This window comes from Hyperoodon ampullatus (genome assembly GCF_949752795.1).
Source record: "Hyperoodon ampullatus genome assembly, chromosome: 4".
Lineage (NCBI taxonomy): Eukaryota > Metazoa > Chordata > Mammalia > Artiodactyla > Ziphiidae > Hyperoodon > Hyperoodon ampullatus.
The window spans coordinates 128,023,769-128,049,007 of NC_136917.1; the positions used below are offsets into that span (position 1 = coordinate 128,023,769).

Sequence of the window (25,239 nt, forward strand, 5' to 3'; positions counted from 1 at the left end):
CTGCCCTGATAGAGTTTAAATGCTCATTAGGGAAACAAGTCTAAGATATTAAAATAAGTTACAGAAAAGGGCTAGGCAAAACAATTTTGAGTAATAAATCAAGGAATACACTTTACATATGCTCTACGAAGAAGAAGAAATGCCCTCTGTCAAGAGTCATGGGAAATGAATGGAACACAACTTTGAAAGGTCTTAGTGTTTCTCAATATTATTGCTATTATTATCATCTCTAACTTTCAAGTGAGGATACTGAGACCTGCGGAGGACAAATACTTTGTCTGTGATCCCTCAGTTATTAGATCTCAAAGTTGAGATTCTAACCCATGCCTTTCTGACCCCAAAGCCTGAGATCTTTTGCATCGCGGCGCTGGAACAACACAGAAGAGTTTACGACGACTGCCACGTGGTGTGATCTCAAAGACCAGCAACGGCCCCTACCTCCCCAAACATCAAGACTTCGCAAGATTCCTGCACAGAAACACGGTTAGCGCCCTGTATCTTCAAGTCAGCGCAACAGGGTCTTGCGAGTACAAACTCATGGCAACGGTAACGTGGAGCCTTGCGGGGATCTCTTTTCCACATAGTCAGCGTGCATGGCCCTACTTCTGACAGTTTTGGCCTTGAGGAAGGTGACGCCTGGGGCCAACGCCGGAGCCACTGAAAAAGGTCAACACCACGAAAGAGGAGAGCGGAAGCGCTCAAAATACACCTCTTCAATTACCCCGCGCCAGCCTGGTCGCAAGTGGGCCACGCGAGGAGGAAAGGCACTTCCCTACCCCTCCCGGGACCCTTTGGTAAAAGACGTCCGTGGACTTGTCCCCGTCTACGTCGCCCGACCTCAAGGACCCACACTTAGGGGGGCAGAGGGAGCGGCCCTCCGCCGGCGAGGCTCTCGGCGCTGGGACATACAACGCTAGCGCGGCCGCGGCCGGGCTCAGGACACGGGCGCTGCGGCGCAGAGCCGGCGGGCACCCGCCGGGCCGTTCATCGAGAGCCCGTCTGAAAGCCAGCGGCCAGAATAGAGAGGGCTGTGGGGAGAACGAACTCGGGTCGTCTACTCTGGTGATTACAAGTGCCGCACATCGTTTTTCGACCCTCCAACCGCTGCCCTAGCTCTCATCTCACCTCTCCAGTTCTTGTACTCTGGGATATAGTAGTATTTGTTCCCGAACCGGTCTGTGCCCACTTGCTCCTTCACTTCCTTTGACAGCGCTCTCCACAAGACACGGAACAAATTCTGAGACCAACCCATGCCTTCCGACCAGCTCCAGCGCGGGTCGTGTCGTGACCTGCCGGGGATCCCTGAGACCAAAGCGAGAAAGCCCAGGCAGCTGACCCCGCCCACCGGCTCGGAGGAGTCCCACCCACCTCCTTCCGTACACCCTCAAGTAACGACACTCTCCATTGGCCGGGTGGCATCATGCTTGACCAATGGAAGACTCCACTCTACACCCCAGCCTCAGTGTTCTGTCATGGCGCCGTCCAGTTCGCTAGCCGGTGTGAAGGGACGGGATGCTAGGGTTTTTGTCGGCGCGACAAGCGGGTTTGGACGACCCTCTTCGGCTTCGGAGAGAGGAGTCCACACGGAGGTAAAGAAAACCTTATTCTTTTCTCTAATATTCCGGTTAAAATCTGGGCCAATGGCTGTGTTAGCTTTGCCTCACCCTTGGCCGCCTCATTACCACTTTGCTCCACCACAACTGGGCTTTACTCTCTCTTCTGTTCTGCGGCTCGAGAAAATAGGATAGCTTTTATATATAGCTTTTATATACCTGTAGGCAGGTGGGTGCGCACGCGGGCTCGAGTGAGGGCGCTATAAATCTAAATGAGGATATTTTCATTTTACTTTATTCCTTCTCCCCGACTCCCAAGGAATAACTATCTTCCAAGAATTCGTTCTTTCATTCAGTCAACGTATTTAGTAAGCTGTTACTATGTGCCCAGCAATATGTTAAAGGCGGAACGTAGGCCAGGAATTGAAGAAAGTTTAGCATGACTAGAGCAGAGAATTGTGGAGAGAGGGCCATTGACAAGAGATGAAGCTGGAGAAGTAGGGGAGGCTAGATGGGGAAGAGCCTTGTATGCTTGGTTAAGTGGTAAGAAGATGAGAATAAGGTGACAGCTGTTGCATTTTGTCATCTGCTTAGAGAATGGATTGAAGTTGAGAGCAGGATTGGGAGCCAAGTTAGGTAACTGTTGCAAGGCGAGAGTTGATGGAAGCCCGAGCCAGGGACGTGGCAGTTGGGACCAAGAGGGTGAAGATACTTGAAAAAAAATCTAAGAAACAGAATCAACCAGCCATTGAGATTAATTGGATATAATGAATGATGAAAAAGGAAGAGTCTGCAATGATTCCCAGCTATGTGCCTTGTATGTCAGGGTGAATAATGGTAACATCTCTCCCCAAAGAGGGAGCAAGTTTTACTTTAATTTTGCTCATATTGACTTTTCCCATATTGCTTTCAAGGAACTTGTGAAGATTTCACTTGGAGGGTGCAGGACACAGTTGCATATAGTATATGTTTGATGCTCAGGAGAAATTTAGATTGTTTAATGCAAGTTGATACGTGAAGTGAGGAGGACATAAGATCACCCAGACACTATTTGTGGAGTAAGAAGAGAGAAGCAGTTCAGTGATTACAAACCTGAAAAATACCAACACTTAAAGTTAGGCAGAAGATGAGACTACAGAAGAACTGAAAAGGAGTAACCAGAGGGATTGAAGGAAAACCAGGGTGGTGAGGTATCATGGATGCTGAGGGAAGACTGTTTAAAGAGGGAGCCATCAAATGTGTCAGTTGCTGCCCCCGAATCCCTCCTTTGCTCTCAATGGTTCTCCATCCCATTATTCTGCTCTATTTTCTTCATTCAATTTATTGCCACTGAAATTGTATTATATACTTATTTTTTTTACTGGTATATTGTCTTCTAAAACCCTGTATTCCCATTGCCTAGAAGAGGGTTTGGCACAATTTGTATGATGTTTTGTGTTCTAAGATGTATCATCCTTACATTTTAGTATTATGCTTTTAAAATGGGTAAATATGTTTCTAGATAGTACATACAGTTTTAACGAAATAAGAGAGTATTAATTTTTTTTACCATGTTTTAGTTAGTTTTAAGCATGATTGGGGTTGCATCTCCTACTGTCGTCCAACTCCCGTTAGTGCACAGTTGACAGTAATTCCTTTTCAGCTAGGTCATCCACTCTAACCAAAGCATACAGGCATATCCAGAGTTTTTTATTCCAGTAACTGCAAGAACTCAAGCAAAATTTGTATGTATCAAAATTTGTCAGTCTGCTTAAATTTGTCAGTCTGCTTTGACTATGTGGCTTGTTTCCATCAAGTAGTTCTGCAATTCTTCCCTAATGATCAGCGAAGTAAAGTTTGGAAAATGAGTGACGTTGTCCATTATCTTTAATTTCAGTGACAGTAACGGTACTGTTTTGAAAAGAAGCAGCATTATTCTTTTTTCCCTCATATGACCAGAGATCTTATCATATCAGTAATAATGTAAATCATGTGCACCACTGAGGGTCTGAAAAATTTGCTTTCTTGTTGTCTTTTAATTCCAAAAAGTCCTTGGTCTGAGGAAGCAACTAAGTATAGCTCTTTAGCACAGTCAAAATTCTGTGACCTAAACCTCTTACTTCATTAGAAGAAGTAAAAATTCAAAACAGTGAAGGTTTCCTAACCAAATTGCCAGATTAATCCATCTGTAAATAGATTTCATTTCCTCTCTAAAACACTGATTCCCCAAGCATACTTAACATTTCTGGTTACAAACCTGTGCTCTAGTAATCCCATGCACATCTCTCCCACCAACTGCTTTGTGTGCTTATCAAAAGTCATTATTTGGGGCTTCCGGGGCTTCCCTGGTGGCGCAGTGGTTGAGAATCTGCCTGCCGATGCAGGGGACACGGGTTCGTGCCCCGGTCTGGGAAGATCCCACATGCCGCGGAGTGGCTAGGTCTGGGAAGATCCCACATGCCGCGGAGTGGCTAGGCCCGTGAGCCATGGCCGCTGAGCCTGCGCGTCCGGAGCCTGTGCTCCACAACGGGAGAGGCCCGCGTACCGCAAAAAAAAAAAAAAAGTCATTATTTGCCCCTAACCCTATTAAAGCTAGTTTTATTTATTATTCTGATGGTGTCATTGTAGTGTGAGCTGATGAAGTATGAATACAAAAGTTGCTGTTCTTACAAAACTAAATGGACCACTTTTGAAATACTCAGTGCAAACAAATGGCCTAAAACAAAATGAAATATGATTGAGACAATTATTATAAAAGATTTGGGGAAAGTGTAAAAAGATGAAACAGTCTTTTTCAACTTTGCCAGAATATTTAAAATAACATAGGATATTTGGAAAAAATACTCATGCTATAGTTCCAACCCCATAGATTCTAGTCTAATTGGTCTAGGACACTGGAATTTTTTAAAGCACCCTAGCTGATTGTAATGTATAGCTAGAATTGAGAACCATTGCTTGAGAAAGAGTCCACATTCAGTTGCTTTGCATATGTCTTAAATTTTCACCCAACTAAAATATATAAATTAATAAATAAAAAACAAATTTTAACAATCCCTGAAAATCATAGACTATATATAATATGGGTATGGTTTATGGAAGAAAGATGATATGGCCCTCTGTTCAGCACATTTCATTCTTCTTCAAAAAATTAGCTAATATTCAGACAGTCTTTGCCTTGCATAGTAGTGCACATCCATAAAACTGATTGTGTAAGCTAAAACCTATGCAAAGTTATCTCAATAATTAGTGAGGAAAATTCAAATTGTTCTGTGACCTTTAAAATTTTTTTTGAAACACTAGAAGTCACTATCAGTTATCTGTGTAATGTAAAATATTAGAAATGATGAGAACCAAAGTATATTTATTTGTTTAAAAAAAAAACTTGTCAAGAGTAGTTTGAGCAGTGCTTGTCTTCTCATTGTACAACTTAGAAGTTGAGCATCTTTTCTTTACCTTGGCTAATTATCACACGCCTTTCTAAATTTGTGTCACATTCCAACATTTTATCCTTTACATTCTCAATGGCTTGAAATATCTCTGAGAGTTCTCTTATTTATTTATTTATTTATTTATTTATTTTTGTATTTATTTATTGCCATGTGGTGTGGCATGCAGGATCTTAGTTCCCCAACCAGGGATCGAACCTGTGCCCCCTGCATTGGGAGTGCAGAGTCTTGACCACTGGACCACCAGGGAAGTCCTTGAGAGTTCTTTTAATGTGAAGATTTCTGCCAGCATCACTTCTTCTGGGACATATTCAGCCTTTTCATCACAAACACTTTACCTCATTTATGTCGATAAGTTCACCTTCATTGATCTCTTCAGTCTGCATATCTAGAGTTTCTAAAATGGCAGCAATGTGAACATTCCTACAGTGAGCTATCTCTTTTGAATTCCATTTACATTCAATTTGAGTTTCACTTCTGGTATCATCACTTTGTGTTGCTTTCGTGCACTTTAATTATGTTTGCCAATTCCCCCATTCAGTTATCCATTTTTGTGGAATTCCTTTTGGGTTTATCTCAGGGGCACAGAGGTAACAAAACTAAATGCTGTGTGTGAACTGAATAACAAATGCACAGTGATCATCTGCAGACTTTGAAAGAAGTCATGCAAAGTGCTCACTAATTTTAATGTACATGTTATTTTCATAGTATCGTGTGGACTGAAAAGCAAGTATTGAACACTGCGCTTTATGCTATTACTCACAGTTAATATACCATGGTAACTGAGATTTGAGCCATGTTGTTGTGGTCTGGTATTAACTAAATCATGGTAACTGAAATTCGTGTTTATCAGACAATGCAAAATAAGGACTACTTGTATATTTAAGTTAAAGTGTTTAAGGTAGTTTTTTTTTAAGATTCCCCTCTTTAATGATATTTTAGCTTAACTAAACAAACATACAGTCCTATTTTATTCAAAGAAGATGTCTACTGTCATTTGCCTCAGTTTCTTCCTTGTCATTGACTACAGGCAAAGACATGAACACTAAAATGCAATGTTTATAATTCATACCCTCCTTTTTTATTTTATAACTCTACTGAGGTACAATGATATACACTAAACTGCACATTAGAGTATACAATTTGATGAGTTTTGACATATATATACACTTTTTTTTTTTTTTTTTTGCGTTACGGGGGCCTCTCACTGTTGTGGCCTCTCCCGTTGCGGAGCACAGGCTCTGGACGCGCAGGCTCAGCGGCCGTGGCTCACGGGCCCAGCCGCTCCGCGGCATGTGGGATCTTCCCAGACCAGGGCACGAACCTGCGTCTCCTGCATCGGCAGGCGGACTCGCAACCACTGCGCCACCAGGGAAGCCCCTATATACACTTTTGATACCATCACCATAATCAAGATAACAATCATCCATAAGCCCCAAAATTTCATCAAGACTCTGTAATCCCTTTCTCCCTTCTTTCCCTGTTTCACATTCTTACTACTCCAGGAAACTACCGATCTGCTTTCTGTCACTATTGATTAGTTTGTATATTTCAGAATTTTGTATAAATGAAATTATTTTTTCTTAGCGTTCTTTCATTCAGAATAATTATTTTGAAATTTCTCCATCCTGTTGCATGTATCCATTCTTTTTTATTGCTGAGGAGTTTTCCATTTTGTGGATATACCATGACTCGTTATCCATTCATTTGTTGATGGGCATTTGAGTTGTTTTGGGACTAGTACATATAAAGTTGCTCTAAAGATTCATGCACGAGTGTTTGTATGGGCATATGCTTTTATTTCTCTTGGGTGAATACCTGGCAGTGGAATGACTAGGTATATGTTTCACTTTTTAAGAAACTGACAGTTTCCTAAAAGCTTACATTCCTATCAGCAGTGAATGAAAGTACTGATTGCTTCACATTTTTATTTACCCTTTCCTGCTTTCTTTTGGGTTATTTGAACATTATTTAATATTCTGTTTTAATTTATCTATTGTGATTTTGACTATATCTCTTTGTATAGTATTTTTTAGTTATTGATCTAGGAATTATAAAACACCTACTTTTCATTTTCTACTGAGAATCAATATTTTACTCCCTCATTTGATATATTGAAACTTATCACCCTTTACCTTCCACCATATGTGTTGTTGTCTTATATATTAGATTTACATACATTGTAAACTCCATTGGACAGTGTTACAATTTTTGTTTTCAACCGTCAAACATATTTTAAAGGAAAGAATAGCCTATTTACCTAGATATGTATCATTTCTGGTGTTCTCTTTTCATTTCTGATATCCCAAGTTTCCTTCCTATATCACTTCACTTCTGTCTGAAGAACTTTGTTTAGAAATTCTTTTAGAATAAGTCTGGATGGCTCTATGGTTTCGGAAAAGGAATCTGCAGTTAGTTCAATCATGTGTTTCTCTATAGGTAATTTGTCATTCTCTCCAGTTGCTTTGAAATTTTCTTTGTTTTTAGTTTTCAGCAGTTTGATTATAATGTGTCTGAGCATGGACTTCTTTGGGTTTATCATAATTAGAGTCTATTCTGCTTCTTGAACTTGCAGATTTATATCTTTCCACAAACTTAGGATGTTTTCAGCCATTATTTCTGTGCAATATTTTTTACATACCACTTTCTTCTTTCTTTCTGGGACTCTGATGACGTTTGGCCTTTTATAATTGTTACTTGGGTCCCTGAGGCTGTGTTCTTTTCTTTTCTTTCTTCTTTTTTTTTTTTTTTTAGTCTTTTTTCCCTATGTTGTTAAATTGTGTAATTTCAATTGATCTGTGTTTAGGTTCACTGACTTTTTCCTCTGTCATCTCTAATCTGCAATTTAGTCTATCAGAAAAATAGTTTTTAATGAAAATTAGATTTTTGATGAAAAATAATTTAACATTTTTCAGTTCTAAAATTTCCATTTGGTTCTTAATTATATCTTCTACCTTTGCTGAGACTTTCCTTTTTTAACATTTGTTTCAATTATGTTCACACTTGCTTGCTCAAGCATATTTTAATGGCTGCCTTGAAGTCTTTGTCAGATAATTCCCACATCTGTGTCACCTCAGCTTTGGTGTCTGTTGATTGTCTTTTCCCATACAAGTTGAAATGTCCATGGTTTTTCATATGCAGAGTAATTTTGCATTATATCCCGGACATTTTGTAACGTCATGAAACTCTGGGTCTTTTTTCAGTCCTATGAAGAATGTTGATATTTTTGTTTTAAGAAGCAATTGGTGAAGTTAGGTTCAGGCTGAAAGTTCTTAACTTGTTATGTTTGCCATGGTTCTAATGTCAGTTTATTTTTCAAAGCCATTTCAAATCTGCCCCCAATGTGTGCCACTCAGTAGTCTGTTACCTAAGTGGTACTCTGTTAGTTTAGTTTTCAGAATCTTTTGTATGCTACTTAAGGTTAGCTCCATGCATGCTCTGCTCAGTGATGAGTCCTGGAGTTCATAAATAACTTTATGAGGTTGCCTTCTTTTTTTTATTATTATTATTATTTTTTTTTTTGCGGTACGCGGGCCTCTCACTGTTGTGGCCTCTCCCGCTGCGGAGCACAGGCTCTGGACGCGCAGGCTCAGCGGCCATGGCTCACGGGCCCAGCCGCTCCGCGGCATGCGGGATCTTCCCGGACCGGGGCACGAACCCGTGTCCCCTGCATCGGCAGGCGGACTCTCAACCACTGCGCCACCAGGGAAGCCCCAAGGTTGCCTTCTTGAGCTTCTTTCTCTCAGTGATCTTTCTGGTACCTCTCATCACTGGGACTCTCCCTTTTGGTACTCCTGCTGGAAACATTGGGCTCTAGTTACCCTGTTCTACCATACACTAATGTGTTTGAGCCCAGTTCTCGGCCTGTAAGTGAGAAGACAGAGGAAGAAAGCAATGGTGATTGGACCCACTCTCTTGGGATCAGAGCTCTGATGAACAGAGAAAACAGATTCCTTCCCCAAGAGTTTTGGCTCCCTCAGGTCACTATTTCCAGCCATTGCCAGTGCTGCTATCAGATTGCCTAGGGGCTGGGCCACAAGAGAATGGAGAAAAGAAAGAAAAAATATAGATGGGTGATTTCTGCATGTCCTTGAGTATTGGAGTTCCCTTTTTTACTCCTGGAACTTTCTCTGTCTGTGCCACAGTGCTCACTTCCAGGTTTCCAGCCAGGAAGTAGAAGAGGAGAAAAAAATAATAAACTGGCCATTGTTTTGGTGGTATGTTGGATTTGGTGTTTCCCCCAGTCCAGTTGCTGCTATTTACTTTTTGGAGTCCTCAAATAGGTATTCCATGCATTTTGTTCACATTTTATAGTTGTATTTCTAGGGAGATGAGTAAAGTGTGCTAGTGATCTTACCTCAAACTGGAGTGGCTACTTTTGAGTATTGACTAATGAAGTGGATGATCAAATGAAAGAAATGTGTCAAGTCACAAAACAAGTGTAAAAAGTATGAGAGAAAGGATAAGAGATTTGGAGAGTAGATCCAGAAGACCCCAGAGGCAATAATAATTCCAGAGGGAGAACAAAACAAACAAGCAGAGACTAGATTCACAGACTAAAAAAGGTTCACTGAAGTACAATAGGATTGATGAAAAAGACATAAAATTACAAATACCCTAGTAAATATATCTAGGAATGGAGAAAAAAAATATTAAAAGCTTCCAATGGTAAACAGTTTATTCATAAAAGAAAAACAGGTTGACATTAGACATCTTAGCAGTTCTAGAGACTGGAATGATATCTACTAACAAGAAAAAAGGACTACAAGTCAGGAATCCAAATTTAGCCAATCTGGAATGCTATCTACTAATAAGAAAAAAGGACTGCAAGTCAAGAATCCAAATTTAGCCAATCTTTCCAATATTGTGCATATGCTAAAATTCCTAGAAATATTTCACCCCTTTCCCCTTCAAGAAAAAATACCCAAGGAACAACGTTAATTGATGAATAAATGTATTTGAACAAGGCCCCAGGGTACGTAAATGATGAAGAGGAGAGGAAACAGAGGAGAGTAATGAACCTTGTAGTATGTGTATGGTTAAATCTGAATATATAATAATAAACAAGCTGGAAATATATAACATGGCTGATGAAGATCTTTTTAGACATGATTCAAAATTAGAAAAGGGGCATGAACAGCAACTTCATTGAACTAGCAAAATGAAAAGTTAAAGATGGAACTATGACATTAAGTAAAGAGTAAATAATATGAAGTATATCAGATGTCATACCAAAGGTGAACAGGCTGATTCCTCCCATTAGAAGCACAGATTATCAGATTAATTTTTAAATAAAATGTAGCTAAAAGCTGTTGCTCAGAAATACCTCAATTTAAAATATTTTTAAATAGTTTACAAAATTCTTTTTTTTTTTTTTTTGCGGTACGCGGGCCTCTCACTGTTGTGGCCTCTCCCGTTGCGGAGCACAGGCTCCGGACGCGCAGGCTCAGCGTCCATGGCTCACGGGCCCAGCCGCTCTGCGGCATGTGGGATCCTCCCGAACCGGGGCACGAACCCGTGTCCCCTGCATCGGCAGGCGGACTCTCAACCACTGCACCACCAGGGAAGCCCCAAAATTCTTAAATATTAAAAGTTAAGTAGAGGATAAAAAGATATTAGATAGGGGCTTCCCTGGTGGCGCAGTGGTTGAGAATTCGCCTGCCAATGCAGGGGACACGGGTTCGTGCCCCGGTCTGGGAGGATCCCACATGCCACGGAGCGGCTGGGCCCGTGAGCCATGGCCACTGGGTTGCGCGTCCGGAGCCTGTGCTCCGCAACGGGAGAGGCCACAACAGTGAGAGGCCCGTGTACCGCAAAAAAAAAAAAGATATTAGATAATTGTCAACAAAATGCAGAAGTCACTGTTAATATTAGTTAAGGTGAGATTTTTGGTTAAAAGCACCAAACAGGGCTTCTCTGGTGGCGCAGTGGTTTAGAGTCTGCCTGCCAATGGAGGGGACACGGGTTCATGACCCGGTCCGGAGGATCCCACATGCCACTGAGTGGCTGGGCCCGTGAGCCATGGCCACTGAGCCTGCACGTCCGGAGCCTGTGCTCCGCAATGGGAGAGGCCACAACAGTGAGAGGCCCACGTACCGCCAAAAAAAAAAAAAAACACCAAATATTGTAATAGACGATATTATTTGAAGCACAATTGATGAATTGGTGTAATAAAACATGTATTCAAACAGTTAAATATATAAAGCAAAATGTAAGGAAAATTTGACACTAGTTTCTTTTCCAGAATGGTCCTGATATAGTAGAGAGAGAATACATACATATGGGGGAAATGGATAAACAACACACCAAATTTAATAGACATATATAACTTTACATCTCTTAGAGAATGTGCATGTTTTTTATATGTCAATGGTACATTTACCAAAATTTTTATATACTTGGCTACCAAGAAAACTTTAACAAATTCAAAAGGGTAGCCATCTTTACAGGTCATATTCTTTAATCATAAGCTAAAGAAATTGGAAGTAAATTAATTAATGAGAACATCACCATCACCTCTAATTCAATGTTTAAAGAATTAGGAATTACATTCCAGATAATTCTTGAGTCCAAGATGGAATGAAAATTGAAGTTATAAATTATCTGGAGAGAAAGGAAAACTATTTCTACAACTTAGGGGAAACAGGGAAACTTGTATTCAAAAAATGTCATAGGGCCTTCCCTCGTGGTGCAGTGGTTAAGAATCTGCCTACCAATGCAGGGGACACGGGTTCGAGCCCTGGTCCGGGAAGATCCCACATGCCACGGAGCAACTAAGCCCGTGCGCCACAACTGAGTCTGAGCTCTAGAGCCCACAAGCCACAAGTCCTGAGCCTGCATGCCACAACTACTGAAGCCCACATGCCTAGAGCCTGTGCTCCACAACAGGAGAAGCCACCGCAATGAGAAGCCCTCACACTGCAACTAAGAGTAGCCCCCGCTCGCCACAACTAGAGAAAGCCCGCGCACAGCAATGAAGACCCAACACAGCCAAAAATAAAATAAATAAGATAAATAAATAAATGTATTTTTTTAAAAAGTCATAGCCTAAAAAAACCAAAATGAAAGTTTCATCATTGAAGAAGATGAAAGGATATAATAAATTTTTTAAGCCATCTTAAGACGTTAAAACAAAAAGTTAAAAGGACTCTTTTCCTTACCCTCCTTACCCCAATTTCCTCTGCCTTCCCCCATATCTCTTCTCTTTCACTCCTTTCCCCTTCACCCTCTCTCCTTCACTTTCTCCCCTCCCTCTTTTCTCCCATATTCTCCCTACCCCTCTTCCTTCAACTTCTATGCTTTTGTGTGGGGGGAGTCCCCAGGACCACCCCCAGGTTTGAGGATTCTCTGGAAGGACTCAGTATGCAGCATACGATTGTACCAAATTACTCATGGCTATGATTTATTACAGCAAAAGTATACAAGGTAAAATCAGTGGAGGGAAAGGCACATGGGTGACTTGTGAAGGAAACCAGGCAGAAGCTCCCAGTGGAGTCACACAGATAAGCTTCATTTCTTTAGCAATGAATTGTGACAGCTTAGGTGAAGCTGTCTATCAGGGAAGCTCATTAGAGACTCAGTGCCTAGAGTTTTTAATTGAGAACTGGCCACATAGGCACTGTCTGCTTAGCATGTACCAAAATTCCAGACTCCCAGGAGGAATGTAGGTATTCATAATGTGCATTGTTAGCTCCAAATATTAGTTTGGGCACAGTGAGCCATTCTTATCCAGAAATGATGGGAACCCTCCTGAAATCCCAGAAGGCAGGTAAGGGCCAGTCTTGCAAGCATCCCTTTCTAAAGATAGCAGTCTCAGGCCTGCCATTTTAACTATTTTTTGCACACCTTGCCTCCTTCCACACAAACCCCACCCCTGTTTCCCTATTGTAGTACCCTCCCCCTTTCCCTTCATCTTAACCCCTCCTTCCGGTTCCCAAACAATTCAGACCTAAAGTATTTAGGTTGGGTAGAGGTAGGCTACCTAAAAGGCAGGGATTAGGTTGGCAGGGATTAGGTTGGCCAAAAGTGAGATTTCACTGGCTAAGCAGGTTGAGGAGGTAGTCCAAAGGTGGAGACAGGCAAGCCCAGCTGATCAGGGTGCTGAGAGAAGCAGAAATCAAAGCCTAAGCCTGGTAAGCAGCATCCTTGTTGGAGGATGGGGTAGTAGTGGAGATGGGAGATTGGTTACATACAGGGGGATTGATCAAATAAATATATTAATGATAATGGAGACCATGTTTTCACTGTTAGGAGAGGGAGCTCAAGGAAGGGATGATTCCCTTTGTACATGTTTTTATGATACTATTTTACTTGTTATAAGAAGCAAATATTACTGTTATAATTTGAAAAGTCATCAGTTGGAAAAATATTTTAAGAGGAAATAGACATTTCAGTGGAGAAAATGTGAAATATTATTTTCTGGTGAAATATTGAAGTTTAGAAATGGTAGAAGAGCATAATGGTCTGGAGAAAAAAATGTCAGAGTTCAGATGTAGTTCAACCAATTATGTGATTTTGGGCAAATTACTTATGTCTTAGTTTTATAATCAGGTAAAGTGTTTAATAATGTAATCTACCACTGGGAAAGTTACTACTTAGGATTACCATTTATTACACTTTAATAAAGTGATTACAATGTCAGCAAATAGTAGGCTCTTAATTAATATTAGCTGTTTTTATTATTGATCAAGTTTAGACAAGTAGTAAGTGTTAGACTGGATATTTGAATCTAAGGCTAAACTGTCTTCCAAGAGAAAAAGAGGAACTTGCATATCTTTAAATCAGACACTTGCTACTGTTAAAATGATTTCCAAAATGTTTATGAGAATTAATAGTACTGCTACTGTCACTGCATAAAAGTATCAGTATGTACCTTTCCTAGCACTGTGCATAGTTATTTTTTAAAAAAAACTATGATAATTTGATAGGTTAAAACTTCTCATTTTATGAAACTTGACCCCTATTTTATACCCCTCACAAAAATTAACTTGAAATGGATTAAAGACTTAAATGTAAGTCCTGAAGCCATGAAAATCCTAGAAGAAAACATAGGAATAAAGCTCTTTGACATGGCCTTGGTAATGATTTTTTGGATATGACACTTAAAGCAGAAGCAACAAAACCAAAAATAAACAAGTGAAAGAACTCCAAAGGTGGGGAGGAGTGGGGAGGGGTGGATCTTAGGCCAAAGGAAAGCAAACTGTGAACGGTAGGAAATAAACACCAGGGCTGTGATGTGAAACTTTTGTCCATTTCAACAGCTTTTTTTCCAATATAGGATGGGTTTTGGTTACTGCATACCTACCAACTACAGTGTGATATAACATGGAATAAGCACTCTTACCAAAAAAAATCAGAAACAAATAAACAAGTGAGACTACATCAAACTAGAAAGCTTCTATACAGCAAAAGAAACCATCAACACAGTGAAAAGACAACCTACAGAATGGGAAAAAATATTTGCAAACCATTTATCTAATAAGGGGTTAATATCCAAAACATATGAAGAACTCATACAACTCAATAGCAAAAAAAAAAAAAAAAAAAAGAAAGAAAAATGGGCAAAGAACCTGAATAGACATTTTTCCGAAGAAGATATACAAATGGCCGACAGGTATGTGAAAAGATGTTCAGCATCACTAGTCATCAGGGAAGTGCAAAAACAGTGAGACAACACCTCACACCTGTTAGAACGTCTATTATCAAAAAGGCAAGAGATAACAAATGCTGGAGTGGATGTGGAGAATATGAAACCCTTGTGCACTGTTGGTGGGATTTGTAAGTTAGTACAGTCACTGTGGAAAACCAGAATGGAGGACCCTCAAAAAATTAAAAATAGAACTACTACATGATCTAGCAGTTTCATTTCTGGGAATATATCCAAAGGAAATGAAAATGATAACTCGCAAAGATATCTGCACCTCCATGTTCATAGCAGCATTATTTACAATAGCCATGACAAGGAAACCTAAGTGTCCACATATGAATGAATGGATAAAGAAGTTGTGGTATATATATATATACAATGGAATGAATATTATTTAGCTACAAAAAGTGAGGAAATCCTACCATTTGCAACTACATGGGTGGACCTTGAAGGCATTATGCTAAAGGAAATAAGTCTGACAGAGAAAGACAAATACTGTATGATTTCACTTAAATATGTGGACTCTTAAAAAAAAACACTCATAGAAAAAGAGATCAGACTTGTGGTTACCAGAGGGAGGGGGTGGGAGCAGGAGGAGTTGGAGGAAAGTGGTCAAAATTTACAAAATTCCAGTTATAAGATAAATAAGTACTAGGGATGTAATGTACAACATATTGACTATAGTTAACACTGATGTATGATATATAGGAAAGTTGTTAGTAAATCCTAAGAATTCTCATCACAAGGAGAAAATTTTTTTTTCTTTTTGTTGTATCTATATGAGATGATAGATGTTAGCTGAACCCATTGTAGTAATCATTTCACAATAAATGTAAATTAAGCCATCATGCTGTATACCTTAAACTTATACAATGATGTGTTCATTTATTTCTCAATAAAACTGGGGGCAAAATCTTATTTAAATTAATATTATTTTGATCATTAATGAATTTAGAGATCATTTGGTTAAATTAATGTAAATGCTTTTTGACATCCAAAAGATTGAGACAATTTCTAATAGTTAACACTCACTAGGCACTTACTATATGCTGGGCATTGTTATGAGCACTTTTTATGTTTCAACTCATTTAATCATAACGTCCTCACCAGGATAATGATGGTTTATAATTATTGAATATCAGAAATTTCATTCGTCTTAATTTGTGAGAGTACTTGTTAATCATTTTTATTTATATTTAATTTGATTTATTTAAATGTGCCTAATTGTTGAGTTGAACATGCTCGTTTTATATTTCTATAAGGCTTAAGAAACAAGGGAATTTTTTAAACTGTAATTTAAGCTTTTGTCCACTAGATGTCCTCAGCTAAGTTTAAGTTATCAGAATTTAACTTTTCGTTCATGAAAATTTGTTTCAGTTTCTAGCTATCTAAATTAAAAATTAATAAAATACACCCTTTAAATAAGAGATAATTAAGACAATACTTCAGGAGAAATTCTTTACATGTAACTGTTAGTACTCTTGTTATTTTAAAAATTTGTATAAGGTCTTTAATAATCTATAAATACCTTTGGATGTATGTTAGGAGCTTTAAGCATTACTTGTGATTTTTGACTCCATGTAATTTTGGTGAAATAAGGACGTTTTAATGTTAAATTACTTATTGTTTAATTTTATTTTTCCTTTTCCTCCTTTTAATTTTTATGTTTTGCAGGGTTTTGGGACTGGAGTTAAACAAAGACAGAGATGTTGAAAGGATCCATGGCAGTGGAGTTAACACCCTTGACATTGACCCTGTTGAAGGGAGATAGTAAGTTTTTTATTTAATCATTTTTGTTCCTAAGTGAGATCCAGTAAAATCTTGCTTTCAGATTAATTTTCTGAAGTTTCATAAAAATTAATAAAAATTCTAAATTTGTAGCATTTTAAATCTGGCATTACTAATTTCAAATAAATACAGAACATTGAACCTATGAAATGTTGCCAAATAAACATTTCCAAACTACTTTAATATAAATATATTCATTGTTAAATCAACAAATACTGAACTTTTTTGGATGCAAAGAGTGTGTAAGTGTTGAGGTATGTCTTTAGGTGCTATTTCAAAACAGAGTTGTTACTCTCAAGGAGTCTAGTGGGAAAACAAATATAAAAAGCAGAAGTATGTTTTGGAAAATTAAGTTTGAAGCACACTAGACTTGTGTTTGAGTTCCTCCTGGCTTTATATTTATCAGCTATGTGGCCTTGAGCAATTTACCTAACCTTTCTAATTCACAGTTCCCTTAGCTACACAATGTAACAACAAAATCTAACAAGTTTGTTGTGAAGATTAATTGAGATAATATGTATAACATGATTAGCATAGGACATGGCATACTGTAAATGGTTGCCACCACTGTTGTTAATCAAAAGCATTATCACCTATACTTTTACTCCTTTCAATCCATTTTCCATCCAACAGCTGAAGTGCTTAGAAAAATGTGCCATCTCCCCCACTTAAAGCTCATCTACCCCACATTACTCTTACAAGAAAGTTCAAAACCCTTCATGTGGTCTATAATTAAGACAAGTGTAAAAGTAGCTAAAGAAAAGTTTGTCTTACCATGTTCTGTTTAGCATTTGCCCCCCAATTTTTATATTATAATGAAATATTATTATTTACATTAAAATAAGCCAGTGTAGGTTTAATAGAAATCCATTTTTTATTTCCAGCCTCTGTCATGGTCTCACCTAGTAGTATATGAGAAACATGTACCGTGAACAAATGCTCACTTTAACACACGGTTAAATCTAAAAGATGACCTGTGATAATTCTTTCTTCCTCCTGACCTTTTCCAAGCTCAACATAACACCTCCCAGTTAAGGACAGGTGTGGGACATTTGCTTATAAAATAATCCAGACATGAGCAGCAAGGGATAGCTGATTTCTTTTGGTCTTGTCTTAGGTGCTGGTAGAAAAAAATGTTCAGTACTCCAGCCAGTCATTTGGGGTAGTGATCAGTTGTTTGACCTGTAAAGTACATGAATACAGTAGGCTACCAGTTGGGAGAGTTAGTGAGAAATGTGGGAAGTTATAGATTACATGTGCATTAAATATGTGTGAGAAATAACAGACTGAGGAGTCTTTGCATAGCATATACAGAAAAGTCAACATTCTCACTACAGTGGTTTCCCTGTTTTCCCCCTTTTTGCATAGTAAAAATCTACAACTATTTATTTCATTGTTTGCTAAGACTTGTATTTTGCATTAAACCCTTTTGGCAGGAAAGAGAAATAAAAAACAAAATGAATGTTTAATGGAAAATTAAATATAGATCTTTTTCTCAGAAAAATCAATTCACATGTAACTTGCTCAAAATACTTGTTAATATTTACCAACCACTGTGAGAGCTGTAGTGATACCACGGAAAACCAGAATGAAAACTAGAATACATAAATCTTGTAAAGAAGCATTTATTTCCAAAGTTGGGAGTTAATTGAAGAAGTCTATCTGAAAACAACATTTTAACAAGTGCAACTATATAAAGTACATTTGTATATCATCCTGTGAAGCTTGAATTTTCTTTTATGTCTTCTGAATTCTTCTGAGTTAATTCCATGCGTCTTTGGTACCGAGTTTTCTTGTCCACATAAAAACGTCAAGTCCTGTCTCTTACTGTGTTCACTTTATTAGCAGGGTAATAACCGTAGAGTTAGGTAACATCATTGCCATCAGATACTTCAACTACGAAGTCAGTTAATTACAATAATGTTCAATTTTTTTCACCCAATTAATGTAATCAAAGGAAAGCTTTTGGAAGTCATTCTAGCAAAGATGAAACATCTTATGTTATTGTAAATACAATTTAAATTAAGTCTAAAAGTTCAGCTTTGAAAACAATTGTTTTTACATTGATAATACATGTAATGCCATGGTAAAAAACAGTATTTCACAAAGTACAAATATGCAGAAAATGTTTTTGGAATTGTTATGGTACACATGTAACTCAAAACTGTGTTCAAACAAGCTGCAACATGTTATCAACCAAAATAAAAGCTGTAGTTGTTAAAATTTACAAAGATTTCTCTGTATACACAATGAGTAGCTGAACCACAAAACTTTATAATGAAGCTAACACTGAGTATTAAAAAAAAAAACCTTCAGCATGGCATTACTTGCCGTCTTTCTTTACTGCCCCATCATCAATTAGATTTAGAACTATTTGAGCAAAGAACTTTGAAGAAGTACTGTTAAATTAACCTAATTGTCCTACAAATTGATACTGAATTTTTCTTAAAACAAGTCTATAAATCAGTGCTTCTTGGACATGCTGCTAGTTCATGAACCCTTTGTATCTGGTTCACAACAAGATAAGGCACTTGTACCAGAATGTGGTACAAGTCACTAAGCACACAGCTTAGATGAGCTATATTTTTTTTTGTAGCAATACTATCTCAGTGAAGAAAGAAGTGTGTTCATTTCTGACACGAGCTCTTTATGTTGTACTATAAATAGCAAAGAAACTAAAGATGGCAAAATAAAAAAACCAATGTACAACACTCATAACAAATATAAGTGATCAGATATCTCCACAAACCACAAAATATGGATGAATGGGAGCAAAACACTGATAACTACAAAATCAGTGTGGTATCAGCATCTATACCAGGGGAGGCAATAAAAACCAATGGGGCATCTAATAGACCTGATAACTCAAAATAACTGACAGTTAGTTAAAAGCTCAGCAAGCCAATTTGACTACAACATTGAAACTGGGAAAGGATTGTGTACTCTAGTTGTTCAAGGGACTCACAGTAAGACCCAAAGGGGCTGGAGTACTTTAGGCCCTATAATCTCTCCAGCTAATCACCTAAAGATGTCCTAATGGACAGAACCCTACGTGAGGAGAAACTGTTTGGAATAGAATCCAAAGTGAGCAGTACAGGGACAATAGAAAGAAACAAGGGAAAAAGATGGATCAGATAAAAATTGGGGAGGTGAATAGAATCAGGAAATCTCTGAAAGTTAGCTGCCATATTTTGAGCATCTTATTTTAAAAAGAAGAGGAGGGGGATGTTCTAGAGATATAAATTTTAAATATTGTTATAAACAAAGCCTCCCTTTTAAAAGTTTACAAAAATTAATTTTACATAAAAATGAGCAAAAGAATAGGGTTAAGATCAAAGCCCATACAAAATTATTTTAAGAACAAAGAGAATAAATAGAATAATGTTCCTTTAGACAGTGTAGTTGTGCCAGAAAGATATGCCCACAAAATAGATGAGAACTCTACCTAATATTTTAAAACTAGCTGAAAGTCATTTCTATTTTTTATTTTCTTTATTTTTTTGGCTGCACCACGTGGCCTGTGGGATCTTAGTTCCCCAATCAGGGATCAAACCTCTGCCTCCTGCAGTGGAAGCACAGAGTCTTAACCACTGGACTGCCAGGGAAGTCCCTGAAAGTCATTTTTAAAAGATACAGTGTATGAAAGAGTAACATAAGTAGGAATTAGAAAAACTGAAAAATGAGATGATCAAACTCAAGAAAAAATTAGAAAAGAAAGTTTCAGAAATGAAGACTAAAGCATAAGGAACACAAGCAAATAAAATATAAGAGGAAACATTTAAAAATCAAAAAGAAATGGAGAAAGGAAAAGTATTTGAGATACAGATGTATGTAGAATATAGGCAAAGAAGATCTAACATACATACAATAGGAGTTTCCAGAGACGAAACCCAAAGGAAGAGAATGGAATAAAGACTAAAACTATATTCCAAGAAAACATTCCTAGAATGAATAAAATCTGAAACTACACATAAGGGAAAGAGAATCATATTGTAACCAGACTTTGATTTTGAGCTTTATGCTCAAAGAAATGAAGTTTCTTTTCTAAGATGTTCAAGGAAATAAAATGTGAGTCAAGGATTTCATATCCAACCAGACTAATTTTCAAGTACAAAAGGACTAATTATTAGTAACATACAAGAATTCAGGGAGTATTGTTCTCATTAGGCCTTTCTTAAGAATCTACCAGAGAATAAAATCAGAACAAGAATGAATAGAGACAGCACCAGAATTGATGGTGAGCAGTAATATTAACAAATAGTAATACTTTATATAGATGCATAAATATTTATGTATATAGATATATAAATTAAATTCACAAGTGTATGTGTTTTCCCTATTAGATTGCAAACTGGGGAGTCAGGAATCATGCCTGTCTTGTTCATAGTTGAATTGGCATAACGCCTAGCATATTGCAGAAGCTCAAAATAGAATGAGTTGAGTAAATGCATTCATAATGGAGGGACTTATGGATCCCCTATTTTTTGCCAGGCAGTATAAAAGCACTTTGCATATGACTTATTTTTATATCAACTTTATGATTTAGGTGAAAATGTCCCACTTCTCACAAAGGAAAAACCTTAGGTGAAGTAACTTGCCCAGGGTCAGATAGCTAGCATCAGTAATAACTGGTCTGTCTGATTCCATTTATAACTAGGCCATTTAAAATGACTTTGTAATATTTCACTTCCTTAAATAAGAAGTATCTTTTGCCTCTTGTTTCTACTGTCCTTTCTTTTTGGAATCATGAAGGTAAATTTTAACTGATCACAGATTGAATCTTTCTATACTCATTCTTCCACAAATACTAGATTAAAAATTTTAGTTTATTTCAGCCTATACTAATGAAGATTTACTCTGTATTTATGGGCATAATAAATTTGAGTTTGTAGATCAGTAATTTTCAGAAATACTTGGTCATAAATGAACTATATAAAATGATAAATTAATGTGAACTTTTTTTATTATTAGCATGTTATCAGGTGGTTCAGATGGTGTGATGGTGCTTTATGATCTTGAGAACTCCAGCAGACAACCTTATTACACATGTAAAGCAGTGTGTTCCATTGGCAGGTGTGTATTAAAAATATAATTCATGAATTTATAAACATTTGAGTATTTTTTGCATCCAATGCAAAACATGAAAAAACTTTTGGTTATGTTCTTTTTGTTCTCCACCTACATAGCACACCTCAGTAACTAATTTTAGTTTTTTTAGACTACTTAGCATAAGACTCATTTGAGTCTTTCCAGCTAAATATAAACACAAATTAGATTTTTCAACTATCATTAATAGAACAAAAAGATTAACAGCTAGAAGCCATAAATGTACTAACAATCACACACACACACACACACACATACATACACACCCCTTTCTTACCTCTCTTATTTACTCAAAGCTGCGTAACTTAACATACTTCTCTTTGTCTTGAATTTTTTGACTATCTACTGGCTTTCCAATCTTGTGAGGATTATTTTTAAGTTTTTAATGAAGTGTTTTGTGATTTTGTTTTAATTTGTTCATAATCATCACTTAATTCTTTTTCATTTCCTGTATTTGATCTGATTTTGAGGAGACCTTGAATTAACAGAGAAAATAGGTGTCGAAAAAATGTTTTCAAGAGGAAAAACTTCATGAACATTCATATCAGCAACCACTCTATTAAAGCTGTTCCCAAAGGACTAGATAGATGCATAAGTTCATGGAATATTTGTGAGATTTACAAATGTTTCTTGGCTCTGCTGCTTCACTTTGGAAATACAGATTTAAGGAAACTATTTCTCTGAGCCTCTGACAAAACTGTTTTGTCTTAGAGACAATTATACTTGCCCTATTATTCTTGTAAGTTTTCTATAAGACTTAAATGAAATACTATCTTTTAAAAAGCATATTAAAAATTGTAAAGCCACCATATAAATAGGAAGCAATATAATTATAGGTACAGTTGGTACAAAACAAGATACCACTTCAAGTACTCTGGAACTTGGTTCCTAAGAGGCTTACACCATTTTATATTCTCTCCACTCCCACCAAACAAACAAACAAAAAATCTAAATTCTAAAGTGTAAGACAGTTATTAATTAGTTTAATTCATCTTTGTCTTATTTTTATCTTAGCTATCATTTTAACACTGTTAAAATAATATTTTTATATATACCACCTGCTATGTAATGTTATTCCATGAGTGGCTATGATTTGCTTTTCTGGTGTGTGGTGTCAAGTAAATGCTTAGGACATCAATCTTACTTTATTATGACTTTCTTCTTAGATTCAAATTCTTAACTTTAAAACCATGACTTTGGTAAATGGGCATATAGTAAGCATCTTCACAAAATGAGTTAAAGTATCATTTTACATTCAAAGACTTTATAATCTAACTTTAAAAAATAATTTCAATAAAAATTGTTACTAAGTTAATGTGGCTTAGACTGTTTCCTGATATTTATTTTTGCTTTACTTAATGTGTTTGTTCTGAGCACCAAAAAGATTCCTGTACCCAAATTTTTATTAAATGTGAATGAGAATGACAGATCATACATAGTAGGAGAATAATATAATATTTTGTCCTATTTTTAAATCTAAAATATAAATGAGCTTTTATTTGTGATCACTACATTAAAGATTTATTTTATTTAAAACTGGAAAATCTCTGTGTAGATTCTTAGGAACAAATAGAAATCAGTTCTGTTTATCTTAAGCAGAAATTTATTGGAAAGAAATTTAATATCTCACATAATGGCAGGAAGGTGGAAGAATCAAATGTAGAAAATGAGCAGAAAAGCAAGAGAAACTAGGACAAGAGAACACAGTCAAGGTCACACCACAGGAACAATTTAGTTTGGGTTCTGCTACATGTCACAAACACAGATTCTCAACTCCACAGCTATGAATAATTGCTAACTATCCTTGGTTTTCATTACTAGCTGGAGTTCAGAGTCCCAGGCAGGATTGATGAAGCCTAGGACACATGTTCATGCCCCCACTGCCAAGGGCAAGGGAAAGAGAATATCTGGAGTCCTTTGCTTTATGTAACAAGGGGCAAGGCCCTACCTTTCAAAAAAATGAAGGGAATTTCCCCCCAAAAGGAAGTTTGGATGTTCAGCCAAGAAAAGGGCACATGTCCACTACAGTCCACCCATTTGGCTGTCCAATATCAGTATATACCTTTCTTCCCATACCTACCCTTCCTTTTAAAAAAAAAGTTTCAGCCTGACCTAATGCAAGTATCCATTATTTGACAAAAAAATGTAATTATCCCCTTCCCCAAAGAGCTATGACCCTAAGTCTGTTTATTTACCACATTCATCTCCAGTTCAGGATAATGTCTATTTTTCCACTGGTTTTACGTGATCTTATATCAGGATTATGCAACCTGTGGGCTCAATTGTATAGTTAACCTATATAAAATAATGGAGCTAAGAAAAAGAGGAAAGAAAGAGGAAATTAGTTAAAATATATACGTATATACATGACATAGAAAGTAAGGAAATATGAATAGGTACTACAGTCCTTTTTTGCAGCTGTCTCAAAGCCAGCTTGAGGTCTTCAGGTAGCACCACATGTGTCAAGGCCCTTTATTCTGTATTGTGATCCAGACCTTCACCTTAAGGAATCAGAACTCATGATGGTCCTATCTTCATAGGGTTGCAGTAGTCTTCTGTTTACTTTTATCTTATTGAAAATTTCTAACATACATGAAAATAGAGAGTAGTATAATGAACTGTGTACCCATCACCCAGCTTCAACAGCTATCAGTCATAACCAGTCTTGTTTCATCTTTACCCCAACCTACCCACCTACTCTGAGGATTATTTTGAAGCAAATCTCAGAAGGATATCATTTCATTCATAATTATTTGTATCTCTAAAAGGTAAAATGTGTTTTATAAGCATAACCCCACTACCGCTATCTCACATCTACAATAATTCCTGATATTAAGTATACAGTTGGTATTCAAATGTCCCACCATTGTCTCTTAAGTGTTCCTAAACAGCCAGTGTCTTTCAATTAAGATTCAGTGAAGGACACATACTGTGTTGATCACTGGTTCAGAGCATATACTGCATCCTTCAGGATAGCACAACATCATCACAAGGTGCTATATTGTAACTGATGTCATAACTGAGTCTTCAACAGATCATGATTCTACAGGTATTGTGTTACATAAGAGTAGTGAATCTCATGGGCATCTACCAGTTGCATTCTTTTGTTGTATAAGTAAGGTTCTTAATCAGAAGCAATACTGTGTGGGACACCACGGAAGTATGTGAGGCAGCAATTCTAAGAATGGTGGTGTTGATAAAATGATGGCCAGGAAAAGCAAATCCAAAACCAGAATAGGTATCTCTTCCAGTAAGGAAAAATCACTGTCTCCATGAAGTGGTCCAGTGTAGCTGGCTGATCCCTCTAGGATATAGTATTGAAATCAGAAGTCTCTCATTTTATGAGCCTTAGTAGGAAGCAGGCCTCCACATCATACTGTGAAAACTTAAAACTAGAGATGCCTAGATGTTCTCTTTCTCTAGACAGCTACGACATGGGATGTGGTCTAGGTTTGGCCATTCATATCATCGTTCCTGAGACTGCTACTCGTGAATATAGTATCAGTTTTGAAACTCAAATAAATCAGTTATCTCTAAATTTTGATTACTGTTTTGTAGAAGCCATCCTGATGTCCACAAATATAGTGTGGAGACTGTACAGTGGTATCCTCATGACACTGGCATGTTCACATCAAGCTCATTTGATAAAACTCTGAAAGTATGGGACACAAATAAGTTACAAGTAAGTACATTAAAAACTTTTCCAAGTTGCTCTGTGCGA

General features: G+C 37.3%; 2 protein-coding genes across 4 annotated transcripts in view; one reads left to right on the plus strand and one right to left on the minus strand.

The window, feature by feature from the left end:
• The window catches only part of NDUFAF2 (NADH:ubiquinone oxidoreductase complex assembly factor 2), a 159,417-nt gene extending 158,141 nt beyond the window's left edge, over nt 1-1,276 (minus strand). Inside the window, exon 1 of the mRNA XM_079703299.1 lies at nt 1,126-1,276. Coding sequence (XP_079559425.1) covers nt 1,126-1,252 — 127 coding nt within the window. The 5' untranslated portion in view covers nt 1,253-1,276. The remainder of the gene's footprint in view (nt 1-1,125) is intronic.
• A 235-nt stretch (nt 1,277-1,511) lies between these two features.
• The window catches only part of ERCC8 (ERCC excision repair 8, CSA ubiquitin ligase complex subunit), a gene marked incomplete at its 3' end in the record, with an annotated part of 58,029 nt that continues 34,301 nt past the window's right edge, over nt 1,512-25,239 (plus strand). For all 3 annotated transcript variants that reach the window (XM_079703806.1, XM_079703804.1, XM_079703805.1), the window contains exons 1-4: nt 1,512-1,589; nt 16,299-16,394; nt 21,384-21,485; nt 25,077-25,200. In XM_079703806.1, coding sequence (XP_079559932.1) covers nt 1,513-1,589; nt 16,299-16,394; nt 21,384-21,485; nt 25,077-25,200 — 399 coding nt within the window. In that variant the 5' untranslated portion in view covers nt 1,512. The remainder of the gene's footprint in view (nt 1,590-16,298; nt 16,395-21,383; nt 21,486-25,076; nt 25,201-25,239) is intronic.